Raw genomic sequence first — 13,456 nt, forward strand, 5'->3', positions numbered from 1 at the left:
ATGGAAGCTTGCAGCGTGGGCTCTGGGTCTAAGACCAGATTGTGCGTTCCACAGGTGATGTGTACTCTTGTGGCCATGAGCCCAGGAGGGGTGGGAACCCAGGAGGAGAATGTGGAGGCTGCTGGCCAGGCCTCCCTTGGGTGTCTGAGCCACCGAGCAGCCTGAGGGCCCCCAGCCCGGTCCTCTCCACCCAGCAGCACACGCGGGGGACCCGAATCTGCACGGGTGACCTGCGGCGTCGGGTAGCGTGGCTCCGACCTGCCGTCCTCCTGCCTCAGCGGCTCTCCACAGAAACACCTGATGTGATGCTCCCCTATTTCAGAGTGGCAGGATGTGGGTCAACTTTTTTTTAAGGATTATTTATTTGAGAGAGAGAGAGCGCATGAGCAGCAGGAGGGGCAGAGGGAGAGAATATCAAGCAGACTCCCCACTGACCAGGGAGCCTGAGGCAGGACTAGATCCCACGACCCATGAGATTACAACCTGAGCTGAAACCAACATGCAGATGGCCAATAGGTACGTGAAAAGATCCTCAACATCCCTCATCATCAGGAAAATGCAAGTCAAACCACAGTGAGGAATCACCTCACCGTCAGGATGACCCTCATCCAAGAGACAAGAAACCACAGGTGTTGGCCAGGACATAGGGGAAAGGGACCCTTGTGCCCTGTTGGTGGGAAGGTAAGTGGGTGTGGCCACTATGGAACCAGTAGGGAGGTTCCTCAGGAAATAAAAATAGAGCTTCCCTATGACCCAGCAACCTCACCCCTGTGTATGTGTTCGAAGGGACTGAAGTCAGGACATCCAAGACAGATTTGTACCCCTGTGTTCACAACGGTCGAGGCGTGGTGTCGGTCAACAGGTGAAGGGATAAAGAAATTATGATATATCCATTCAGGGGAGAATTATCCGTTTGGTCTTCAAGAAGGAATTCTGCCTTCAGGACACCATGCACGGACCCAGAGGACAATATGCTACATGAAATAAGCCAGACACAGACAGATACTGTGCGTTCTCCCTCGCGTGTGGGATCTAAAATATAGCGGATGCTTGAACAGCACAGGACTTAGGGTGACCTAACCCAGTCCCTGCACAGTCAAAAATCCGAAAATCCGTGTTCTGACTCTTTCAAAACTTCCCTGTGGATAGTCTCCTGTTGACTAGGAGACTTGCCGATGACACACACAGCCGACCCACACATAGTCTGTTGTCATGGTATCTTGGGTTGTATCCTACAATAAAGTAGGCCAGAGGAAAGAAAATCCTAAGGACAATATATTTCCAGGACTGTCCTGTATTTATTGGGGAAAAAACCCCTGCGTCTAAGCATGAAGTTCAAACCTGTGTCATTCAAGGGCACCTGGAGTCTAAGTCCACAAAGGCAAAAGGCAGGAGGTGGTTAGCAGGGGTGGGGCGAGGGGGATGGAGAAGATGTGGTTGAGCTTCAGGGAGTTTGAGTTATAAGATGACTGGGCTCTGAGGACCTCAGTCCAAACGGTGACCACACTTCACAAACCTGTCCTGTACACTTGTGATCTGCTAAGAGAATCAATGTTCTGTTTGTGATCTGCTAAGAGAGTTACCCACACCTCCCCACAAGTAACCATGCAAGGTTATGGGAATGTTAAATACCTTGATTGCAGTAATCATTTCACAACGTATATGTGTATCAAATCACCACGTCGCATACCTTGAACGCATACAATTTTTATTTGTCCACTCTGCCTCAGTAAAGCTGGGGAAAATGAAAATAATTGTAAAAAGAAACACAAGGAGCCTGGTGCAGAATATAGGTACTAGAAGTGGGGACGGGCTAGAGTGCGCACGGCCAGGTACCAAGTATGGCCAAGGACACATGGCCTTGTTTCTGGATGGCGCCTTTCCTGAGGCCCAAGGTCCGCGACATGTGTCATCTTAGTGGCTGGCTAACATGACATAGCAGTCGCCCTCTACTCTGACCACAGTGACTAAATGATTCCAACCTATAAGCACAGCCTCTTAGCTCCCAGTTACACAGGAACTAAAGAGCAGGGGACACTTCCCCATCTCCCCGCGACGGAGTGCTAAGGACAGAAGTAGGAGAGGCACCGCCCCGGAGTTTGCAAAGTCAAGGCTGGCTCGATGAAGCCCAGCAAGGCCCGCACGGCCCCGGCCACGCGGAGCAACTCAGCTGCCCCTTCCCTCCTAACTCGCTAGCCCGGGGACACACCGGCCATCTCTCCACTGCCCTATGGCTCCCCAGACTGTGCACGCCCTTGGAAAGGGCAGACAGATAAACAGGCCAGAGAGGAGGCTTAAAATCAAAGCCCATGTACATTCAGAAAACAAACAAGAAATAAAAATTCCATGTGTCTTTTATCTAGTAGTACTGCCAACTTCAAAAAAGTTCCCATTTCGATGTTAAAATAATAATCAAAACTAGTAGAAAGGACTGCTATTCATTTATGGCACAGAGTTCATAACGGACTTCAAAAATAAGTGAGGCGATGGGTGGAAGCTTCTGGAGGAAGACAGGAGACTGGCCACATGTGCCACGCCGTGGGCTGGCCACCTGGGAGAAGGCTCAGGCCGCAGCCCCAGCCCCATAACTCAACCAGACTGCTCTGCTTTTGTGCTCTACCAAATGCGGTTCTGTGGGGCTTGCCTGCTTGTGTTCTAGAGAGTTCCACCAAGGACTAAAACCTTAGAAAGCCACTGCCCCAACCAAGGCTCTGCCCGCGCGTCTTATGAATGCCTTCATTCAGTCATTCATCCAACGGCCACCCTGGGTACCGCCTGCCATGTAGGGCACCAAAGCCACCGCAGGAAGGCCACCTGCCAGCAGGTGGACAGGCGGACAACGCAGCCACACAGACAGATGATGAGGATGGCAGCCGCATCAGCAGTGCTGGGCACAAATGGAGTCAGGCCAACACTCAGAGCAAGGCTGGTAGCAGGCACAGATCCCTCCAAGGAGCTGCTGCAGGACGGGGACGGGGCCTGAGGGGCACATGAGACCAGGGCAGGGGGACAGTGCCCAGCAAGGCGCAGGCAAGCTCCAGCAGGCCCAGCTAGGTGTTGCTGGGGGAGCAGGCCACAGAGGGCCGGTAGTTTCAGAGAAGGGACTGCGGGGAGGCGGGCGGCGTGGACAGACCCCCTCCCCCCCGGGGACAGAGAGGCTCTGGGAGCAGCGTGTGGGGAGAGCCGAGAGCCAGACGGGTGAGGTGGCATTCATGGACAGCTGAGCGGAGGTGTCGCGTGGCCCCTGCGGGGACTGTGCCCATGGCCGTGCCTGCCGCATGAGCCTGGGGTGGGGGAAGCAAACGTTCCCCCTCGCGCCTCACTTCTCAGCTTCAAAAGGCACATCTAGGAATGGCAGAAAGCAGCCTAACCTTTTGGGGACGTAGGAGTTGGGTGGGAGGGGAATCCTGGCAAAGCTGCTTGGTATGGGGTAAAAAAAAGGAGAGAACTCAAATACAGGAAGAAGCTTTTATTACAAGAAAGCCGCCCAACTCCAAGCCCAGACTGAGAGCCGGGCCGGCCCCTCTCACCGCCCCACCTCAGCACTTCTGGCTTTCAGCTGTGGGCGGCCACTGGGAGCAAGTTTTGAATAACTTCCCACAGGGGGACATTTTTAAGACTCTCTGTGATGATAGAATATTCTTCCTTTCCTTGAGGCAGAAGCTGCCCCTGGGCTTCGCTCCCCTCCCCTTCTCCGGTCCTGGCTTGCCCTCCACAGGGGCCGACCTCCAACCCTGCCTGCACAAGGGTCTCTGGCGGCGGGCAGCCGTCGATGAGGCCTCTCCTTGTGAGAAAGTGGAAAATACTCAAGTTGACAAGGATCACAAAAACAGCCTCGTCCACTTCCCTAAAACAAAGCCACACTAGACAGTGAAAGGCTGTGAGATAAAGGGACACTACGTGAAACAGAAGACAGCGGTTACTGATGGTGTCTTTGAGTGGGTGGGTGACGGCCACCTCACCAAGGCCACACGGGATGTCCATGTGGAGACCGCCCCCACCCGTGAATCGGCTCCTGGGGCCCTGCCCTCCTCCCGGAGCCGGTGTGATGCTGGAGCTCCCAGGCCCCTTGGTGAGCCTGACTCTCCCGGCCAGCACAGCACCCCAAACATCCCCATGGGGAAACCTACTGCGAGCCTCTGCCTGGGTCCACTTGGCAGGCTCCTGTCTGCCACTGGGGAAGTGTCCCCAGGAAGCAGGGTCAGGGACTGGAAGGTGGGCCGGGGCTAGACCTGGGGCGAGATAGGGCAGGAAGATGGGAGCCATGAGGCTCGGCGGCTGCGTTCCCCCCGCGGGTTCTGTGCTCAGGCCGACCTCAGGGTCGGAATCCCCGAATTCCAACCACTAACTTGGTTTCTGTGACTCTGATCAGCATAGCCTCTCTCTGGCTCAGTGCACTCATCTGCAAAGATGGCAGAATATAATCTATTCCTCCTAGACCTAATGTGCAAATTCAATGAGAAATTTGTTCTTCTTACAAATCAGAAGAGAAATCAAAGGTGGAAAAATTTAAAAAGCATTAAAAAAAAGAAATAAAAAACACACAAGCTGTCTGAAGCAGCACCTGAGGTCCAGAGTGTACTCATGGAACAGTGAGCCCTTCCTTCCTGCCCCTGGCACGGAGGCCCTGTACAGAGAAGGGCCTGGAAGGTGCCCCAAGGCACCCAGGTCTACAAGGGTGGAAGGCCTTGCAGGGGAGGGGCCCTGCCTGCCACCAGCGGGGTGTCTTTTCCTCAGGAAGGACACACAGGACCACGAGTCTGGGGCTCCCCACACTCGGGGGGCTTGGCTTTGTACACACCCCGAGAGGACAAGATTCCCAACCTCTGGGACTCCTGCACCCGCTCCTGACAGAACAAAACTGTCATGGGGATTAGGCTTAATATTTATGTTGAAATTGAACTTCTCACATTTATAAATCCCCTGCAGAAATGCATGTCTTCTACCAGGAAAGAAAGGGTAAGCATAAACAGAATGCTGTAGAAACCACTTGCTTTTTTCCTGGATTTGGTTACTGGTTCTATTTCTTTTCATTAAGGAAATCATTCCCACTCCCAGCTGATTAAATGGCATAATTATCACTGTATGTGAAATACGGAATGTAATTCCTTTTATTAAAATAAATCAATCCCCAAACACAACCTTCCGGATCCATGGCCCCAGCCTCAGGGATCGGCATGTCTGTAATTCAAGAGGTGCTCTGCAGGCACCCCACGAGCGGCGGGGAGCAGGGCTGCAGGCCTGGGCCGAGCCGCCCGCTGTGCCAGCAGCCCTGTCCAGGGCCAGCCAGAGGTTGTGCCAAAAGACAGTGTCGAGAACACCACACTGAGTTTCTTTTTCCCTTGGGGTCCCCAGGCACCCTTGAACCCCACACCTGTCCCGCTCTGGCCGCCGCCATTGCCGGCCCTCAGACCTGCTGCCAGCAGACATGAGAACACAGGGCTCATATCTTTTGATACACTAGAACATTCGACTCTCAAAAGACAGAAGAATACATTAATTAAAACATGTGGAAAACAAAAGGGAAATTGAGAGTGTATGGACTTCCCCGAGTATCATAAGACCCTGGGAACCAGCACCGAGCTAAAAAGACGAGGTTCCGTCAGAGCAATTGCCAGGCCAAGAGGACATCTGTGGCCTCTCCGTGCTGGGTCGCTCCCAGAAAAGGAGTCCCCACGTGCGACACTACTTAGAGGCAGGAAGAAGGCTTCCTTTCCTTCTCACCTCTTACCTCCTCCTCTTACCCTGGGGCCTCAACTCACCCGCTGGGCCCTTCCATAGCACCTGAGTCTCACCCGAGTTTCCAGAATTGCTCAAATTCGGCCAGAGCTTTGCAATCTTCGCCTGCTGGTTAGCAAGCCGGCGTGTTTGGACTCGTCAGCACAGGTGTGGGATGGGACATGCTGCCGCCGAGGCCGGCTCAGGGCTGGGCTCCTAACATGTCTCTGCAGTGAACGGCTTCCAGAACTCTCACATCCCGGCCCCCTGGGAGCCACGGCAGAAGCTCCCCCACCTCAGCCCTGACAGCAACCCTCCCCCGGGGGAAGGGGAGAGGCAAGGCAAACATCTCTTCTGGATCAACCAATGGCAAACACACTTCCACAATTTGAACACTTCATTAAAAATAATAAAAATAGACATCAGAAATTGGGACTTACCACCATCAGACACAGTTGCAGACTGAAAGAAAAGAGAGAGAGACATGAGTTAATGAAGCCTCATGACAAGTCGGGAAGCAGTATGTCCGTCGTGGGAGTGCGGGGGCCCACAGCTCCAGGCACGGGCTCCCGAGGACACGCGGGCACCTCTGTGTGCCGAGCGCTGCGCTCCCACTTCCTGAGCGAACCCCGCCCAAGCCGGGCGGGCCGGGGACCCAGGGCTCTGCGCAAGTCATCACCACTTTCATGGGAAGAGAACAAATCCCGGCACGTTTGATGCCATTAGAACACCTCGGGGAAGGCGGGCTCAGGAGCCCACGGCAGTGCAGGCAGCATGTGGGGCACATGGGGTACTGAGGACACAGGCCCCCTGCACACTGTACTCAGGCCACCCCACGCCAGGCTGCTCGATTGCCTCCACCTGTGGAGGGATCCAGGCCCCTCCGCAGGGTGCTGGGGACAGGTGCTGGGGACAGCCCCGCAAGGGTCAGCCCACAACCCGCCTGCCAGTAGGGAGCCTGGACAGGGTGGGAGTGAAGCAGGGGAGGGCGGCTGCCTCAAAGGCACCAGGGCAAGAAGGAACAAGTTGTGCAAGAGGAGAACAGGCCAGCAGGCGGCAGGAGGCCGCGAGGGAGGACCTGGGAGGATAGACAGGGGGACTAATAAAAGGCCCATCTGAGGAAGATGACTGCAAGACACCGCACAGGCTGTGGGCCAGTGGTGGGGGAGGGGAGGGGCAGCTAAGGAAGGAGAGGACCTGGGTGCACGGACACAGGAGGCTGGCAAGAGCCAACGAGAGAAGGACACGGGAGCCTGCAGGGATAACTTGCCATCTCGCTGGGTGTCCTGGCCCCACGGCTCTCCAGGACAGTGGGCGGACCGGGCCCCAAGGGCACACGTGCTGAGATACGGGCGCTGGGGCCTCCTCAAGCCGCCCTCCGGCCATCACCATGCACAAAACCAATCCTAGCAGCTACACGTTTCCCGGTGGTGACCAAAGCCCCCTGGGGCTCAGTCGTGGCCACAGTATCCCCGGCACTCTGGCCTGGAGAAAGACTCGTGTCCTTTCTGCGGAGGCAGGTGATGCCAGAGTGCACGACATGAGGTCGGTCTGCCCAAAGGCCCAGCTGACAGCCCATTCCTAACACCAGGCCAAACCTCGCCTCTCAGCCTACTTGGAAGATGGGGGACCCTCTCGCATTTGGAGCCCCTCACCTTGTGGGACTTAGACCTGCAAGGCTAGAGGCCCGACTAAGGGCTGACCTTCTGCCCCAGGGAAAGGGCCTATGCTCCAACAGCCCGGGGAAGCCACCTCCTGACAGTTTTGGGATCGGGGCTCCTCGTGATTTCAAACCATCCTGAGTCCAGGGGGCAGAACTACTCTAAAACCGAACCCTGGCACTTTATCAAGCCGTTCCCAACAGCAAACACACACACTGGTATGTGTCCAGTCTTCACACTTCCGTCTTGCCAGACAGGCAACCGAGCGTGGACCACAGCCAGCCAGCACCAGGCCATCAGCCCTCAGCTACCGGGGGTCTGAACTTCCCTCCGGAAGCACAGGGTAGGCTCCTTCCCAGGCTGACGGGTGCCGCGTGGGAAGCTGTCCCTCCCGTCCTCACAGTAAATCACCCACAGTCACGTTATAAACTCAGTAGCATTAAAGGCACAGTATTCCCTGGAGAGTATGCGAAGAAAATCCACAAGGCCACACACAGAATCAGAAATACTGTCAATAATAACATCTGAGAAATTAATCATGAAATGCAAACCACCAATCAGAAGGCCACGGTCAACATCATGTCACAATGATGGTGAAAACGATATTCTCAGATGTCAGCGGACGGAATACACTAAAAATCTCCCTACGCCCACACCCAAAATGAACCAAAACCACGATCCAGGACAGAGTTGTGTCCCTGAAGCCGAAAGAAATGGGAAAAGGTGGGGGTGAGTGAGATGCCATGGAGGGGCAGCGGGGAAGCCACGTGGATGAGGCAGGAAGGGGCTGGGCCGGGGGCCAGGTGCAGAGCATGACCAACAGGTCCCCGAGCTCCTGGGCAAAGATGCCCAGCTCCCTAATCCTTCTAGGAGGAAAGCAGCCCATTGGAGGCCTGGCAGGAGTTCCAAAAGTGAGCCTGCCCAAACGTGAGCTCACAATTCAAACCGCCCCCACACCTCGCCGCCTCGGGACCTAAGGGAAAAGCCCACCAGGAGAAAAGAGCAAGCAGAAAGGACAAGAGACCCTTGGGCACTGGAAAGTTCTGATGGAGAATGCCCCCGAGCTCTGTACTCATCAGTGGAAGCTGGAACCCAGACAAGAGGAGGTGAGGGGGCCTCCGGGAAACACAGTCCTCCATGAGGCGTCTGACAGTTAAGGATGCTGAGATCAGACACCGGGGAAAGGGGAGAGCCCGGGGGAGGCTGCAGAGGAGAGTCTGGGATCTGGAAGACAGCCCTGAGAATGGTCACCCTTGTGGCCAGTCAGCGACAAGAAGGGCCGGCAGCGAACAGGGGGAGGAGTGGCACAAGGCCAGACATAGGCCAGCAAACTCTTTCAGAAAGGACAGCTGTCCTGTAGGGGCAAGAGCTCACCGCCCACAGACCACCCCCAGGACCCTCCAAGCATGTCCTCTGGGAGAGACGCCCCAGCATTCCAGGTGCCTCCGCTGTTCACCATGTTCCAGGAGGCACTCAAGATCTCTGAGCCACAGCCTGAAATGTGCCTTCCCTTCCCTTGCCCCAGTTTGGGAAGCTGAGCCCAAAGAGCACCTCCCACACTTAAAATGCTAAGGAATGTTCGGAGCGCCTGGGGGGCGCAGTCAGTTCAATTCCAACTTCTGGTTTCAGCTCAGGTCGTGATCTCCGGGTCGTGAGATCAAGCCCTGCATTGGGCTCCAGGCTCAGCCAGGAGTCTGCTGGGGATCCTCTCTCTCCCTCTGCCTCTGCCCTCCCCCAAAATCAATCAAACAATCTTTAAAGTACAAAGGAAAGTTCTAGGCATCTGGAAAGCTGTGGGTTAATGGGCTCTTAGTGCTAAGGCTCTTCCCAGAGGGGCCAGTAAGGGCTCAGAGGTCACAGATGTCCCCCTATAACCCCATATCTTCTCAAGCTCACATGGGGACTGCTCCTAGCACACCGACAACAGTGTGAGAGGGGTCACGGGGAGGCTAGACCCTCGGCCTCACTCATGGCCTCCGCCCTCTGCTCTGGACCTGCTGCCCTAGTGATGCTCATAGGCCAGCGGAGCCCTAGGGAGACACGTTTCAGTATTATCCAGACTCGGGGAGCCTGGAGGGTTCAGTTGGTTGAGAGTCACCTCTTGGCTTGGGTCATGATCTCGGGGTCCTGGGATCAAGGCCCGCATCAGGCTCCCTGCTTCCTGCCCCTCTCCCCACAAAGAAATACATGAAATCTTTAATATATATATATATATATAAAATCCAGACATAAAACCACTGTCCTCTACCAAGTTCACATATTTTTGGAGAAACAGGTGATGGCTTTTCCTAACTAGCTTACTTAATCTGCAAGTAACTAGTGTATAATTACTAGGAACCAGAACCTGATTCCTCTGTTTACTGTCCCATATTTACTGTCCTTTACAGGCGCACAGAGGCAGATGTCAGCTGATCCCTGTTCAGCGCCCCAGTTCCCTGGCCCCTGAGATTGACATGGGAGCAGGCTGAGCAGCATGGATCAGGGGCCGCTGCTCCAAGAGGAGGCCTGAAGAGACGACGCATTCCTCCCCAACCAGCAGGGGCTGGCAGGGCAGGGCCGGGAGGCTCCCTGCGGGGAGCATGGGGTGGGCGGCACAGCGGGCTGTACTGCAGCCAGTGTTCAGTGCTCAGCGAGGAGTGGGGAGGAGGTGCAGACAGAAAACCTGACAACAACGGGGAGGTGGAAACGAGGGGTAACCCCCAAATCATTTCTGTTTGCCTCAGGATCGATGACATGGCTGATTCTGACCCAAGTTACCCTTTTAAAGCCTGGTCTGTAATTACTTTTTAGCACAGCCCAGCTGATGGGGGGATGTGGTCCAAAATGGCAAAGCTTCGGAACCCACCCCCCCCACCCCGATACTTGCCACAGAGCATCCCCCAGTGGGGAGGCCCGCTGCTCAGCGTGACTTAAAGTCAGGCATTCCTAAGGTCTCAGCACATGGAGACCGCAGGACCACTACAAACATTATTACAAATTACGACTTAATGCCCCTGATGTTTATGTTGATGTCCAGGACAATCTGGATCATAATTCGTTTTCATCAGTCTATACTCATGGGCTCTTTCTGCAGTCCGTATCTGTGAGTTACACTTACAGAAACCGCAGAACCGCAAAAACAAGCTGCCAGTGACAAAGGTCCCAGTAAGTGAGCATCTCCCTCTGCTCACCGTAACGGAACAGCTCGCGTGTTCTAGAACATATGCCTGTGGGACTGGAATTTACACTGACATAACGTATTTGTTTGAAAGAAACTTACAAAGTACGGTAGATACACAATTTAAGTTCAAACCACCTCCATTCCTCGGGTCAGCCTCTTAAACCGGACAGTTCAGTGGTAATTGGACTTGTTCCCAGCAGGAATCCCAGACCATACACATTCCATGGATATTTTATTTTGAATTAACGGTGTGAAAGTTTCCGATCATTAATATGAAGGGAAGTATATGAGAAGCTAGCATTTCTCAAGGCTGGACCTGTCTGTAACACTAGACAAGGGCACGGATTAAGCTAGATCGTCACCATATTACTTGGCATATAGTCATATATAATACCAATTTTCAATTTTGAGCCACTGACAGAATTTCCTACCTTGGACATACAAAGTATTAATCAGCCCCATCTGAGTCCTAAATAAGAGACTAAAGGCTGGACGTTGCCCAAATGTATCAAACTTTCTGAATACAAAAAGAATATAAATAACCCAAATGATGAAAAAGCCTTAATATATGTTTATGTGACTTTTTAAAACCTTCATCATTGGGGTCCTGGGGGGCTCAGTCAGTTAAGCATCTGTCTTTGTCTCAAGTCATGATCCTGGGGTCCTGGGATAGAGTCCTGGGTTGAGCTCCCTACTTGGTGGGGAGTCTGCTCCTCCCTCTGCCTGCAGCTCCCCCTGCTTTTGTGCTCTCTCCTTCTGTCTCCCTCTCTCTCAAATAAATAAATAAAATCTCAAAAAAAAAAAAAAGAACACTTGATTGTTTAAGTTTTAGATGACTCCTCGTTAGACTGAGTGTGGAAGAGAGTGGGCCCATGTAGGGCCTGTTGTGAGGGCTGTACCCTGACTCGGGCTCCAAGGGCCCAGGGGTCTTCATGCCCAACCACGACCCCCAAAGGAGTTACCAAATCAATTCAGGGTCCATGAGCCACATTTGTCAACCATGAAGTAAGATGGATAGAAAAACGTGCAAGGAAAATACCGAGTACTTGCCGGGATCTGTGCTGTGCGCATCCCGTGTGCGAGGTCCTGACGTGACCCCCATCTCTTCCTGCTGAGTGTAGTTCCAAGACTCTGAGAGCCACTGCAGAAGGACCGAGCCCTTCCCCTGCCCTCAAAGGACCATCCCTCACCCCCATTCCCCGCTCCCACCTGCGGTCTCACCTGGCTGGCCCACCCACCTGGCTATGGCGTCAGCTGTGCCTTCTCAGGGAAGCCTTACTTGCCAGGCCCCTGAGGTGGGCCCACCACAGCCTTGATGTCTGCCCTTGATGGTCAGCTTCCAGGTCCCTCAGTGGCGGGGCACAGGAGTGACCCCCATAGACCTCCCAGAGGCCGTCCCCACACTGGGCTGCCACAGTGATCTATCCCAGCCCTGGCTCCCTCCGTGTTCATGCACATGAGTCACGAGCACACGCACACTCCACACTACCACTTTCCAGCAGGGCCAACCAAAGAGACACCTGGAGGGAAGGCTCCCGGGGAGGCAGGAAAGGGCCATACATTTCTAAGGTCCAAACTAGGATGTGCACAATAAAGGATTTCCGTGATCTGGGAAATAGGGAGGGCACGGGGCGAATGACACAGGATGAAGGCATTCTGGGCGTGTCCAGTGCTGCGTGATGTGGGCCGGGGGGACCCCTCAGAGCACAGCACACCACACTGGGTGTGCAGCCCGAGGGGGAGAGGGGACGGGGCAATAGAGGGCCTTGGGTCAGATATGGGCAGAGCCCGAGCTCAGAATCAAACCCGGGCTTCTCTCCCTAAAGCACGTGTGCATGTCTGCACCTGCCTCCCAAAGACCTCTTCATCCTTCAGTAAAATCAGAAGAGACCCGAGCAGCCCAAACCCAGGATGACAGCATTTCCCCAAGAACATAAGAGTGAGTGTTCCTGGCATGCCCTCGGGGAAGCCTGAGACAACGCACTTTGCAAACATCCTGGTGAACGGCACACGGGCTCCACACTAATGCGAGGAACTCGGTGTGAACATCCGACTTCACCCCCAAATCCTCTGACCTTGACATAAAGACTGCAAATCCCATTTCCTCACCAGCTGACCCAACTCAAGAAGGACACAAGGTGGGAAGTGGCAGAAGGTCTGGGATGACGCCCACAACTTCACGTCCCAGGAAGACAGCAGTGAGCACCGGGATGTCCCTTCCTGGGATGCTCCACTGAGTCTCACTCTCAGACAGACCCTATCACAGAGGAGCTCCTACAGGAATGGGACATGCAAGGGACACGCACGAGGCCGGAATCCAAGCTCCACTCTTGTGTGAAGTGCAAGCCCAACTCCAGGGATACGCTTTCTCATAAAGGCGGAGATGTGTCAGTGGTTTGCTTCCCCTCGTCAATGCCTCTTGCACACGTATGTGCAGGGAAAGGAGCGGGGGGTATTGCAACAAAGACGTCTCCCCAGCCCCCAGACCGGGCAGCCCCGCCCACAGGTGCTTCTGCTGGGCGTCAGAGATGAATCAAAAAATGTCAGATCTCTGCTGCCTGGGCGAGTCAGGCGCCATGGGAGAGCACAGCACAGAGAAGGGCATGCGAAGGCATCCCCATGGGGTGTCGCGGGAGACTGGCTAATGCAGGGCAGAGTGAGCAGTGCCCAGGGCTGCAGGCAAGAGAGCAAGGTGGGGGCGAGGAAGGAAGAACACAGGGACAGATTTGGAGGGCTGAGTCCACGGGCCTGTGGACACAGAGGGCTCGAGGGAAGGCCTGAGTGAGAGGCAGGGGAGACCGAGGGAGAAGCCCAAGTCCGACCTGGCCGCTGTTTCCCACCCACCTCCGGCACATCCAGAGGGAGCTGGGAGTGGATATGGTCTGGAGTCAGGAGTCCCCAGGATAGAAGCAGGCTG

The 13,456-nt window shown here is 54.7% G+C and overlaps 1 protein-coding gene across 4 annotated transcripts in view; it reads right to left on the bottom strand.

Annotated features, from left to right (window-relative positions):
- The window catches only part of RGS12 (regulator of G protein signaling 12), a 101,076-nt gene that overhangs the window by 39,640 nt on the left and 47,980 nt on the right, over positions 1-13,456 (bottom strand). For all 4 annotated transcript variants that reach the window (XM_045998004.1, XM_045998003.1, XM_045998007.1 and 1 more), the window contains one exon: positions 6,159-6,180. In XM_045998004.1, coding sequence (XP_045853960.1) covers positions 6,159-6,180 — 22 coding nt within the window. The remainder of the gene's footprint in view (positions 1-6,158; positions 6,181-13,456) is intronic.

Source organism: Meles meles, chromosome 2 (assembly GCF_922984935.1).
Source record: "Meles meles chromosome 2, mMelMel3.1 paternal haplotype, whole genome shotgun sequence".
Lineage (NCBI taxonomy): Eukaryota > Metazoa > Chordata > Mammalia > Carnivora > Mustelidae > Meles > Meles meles.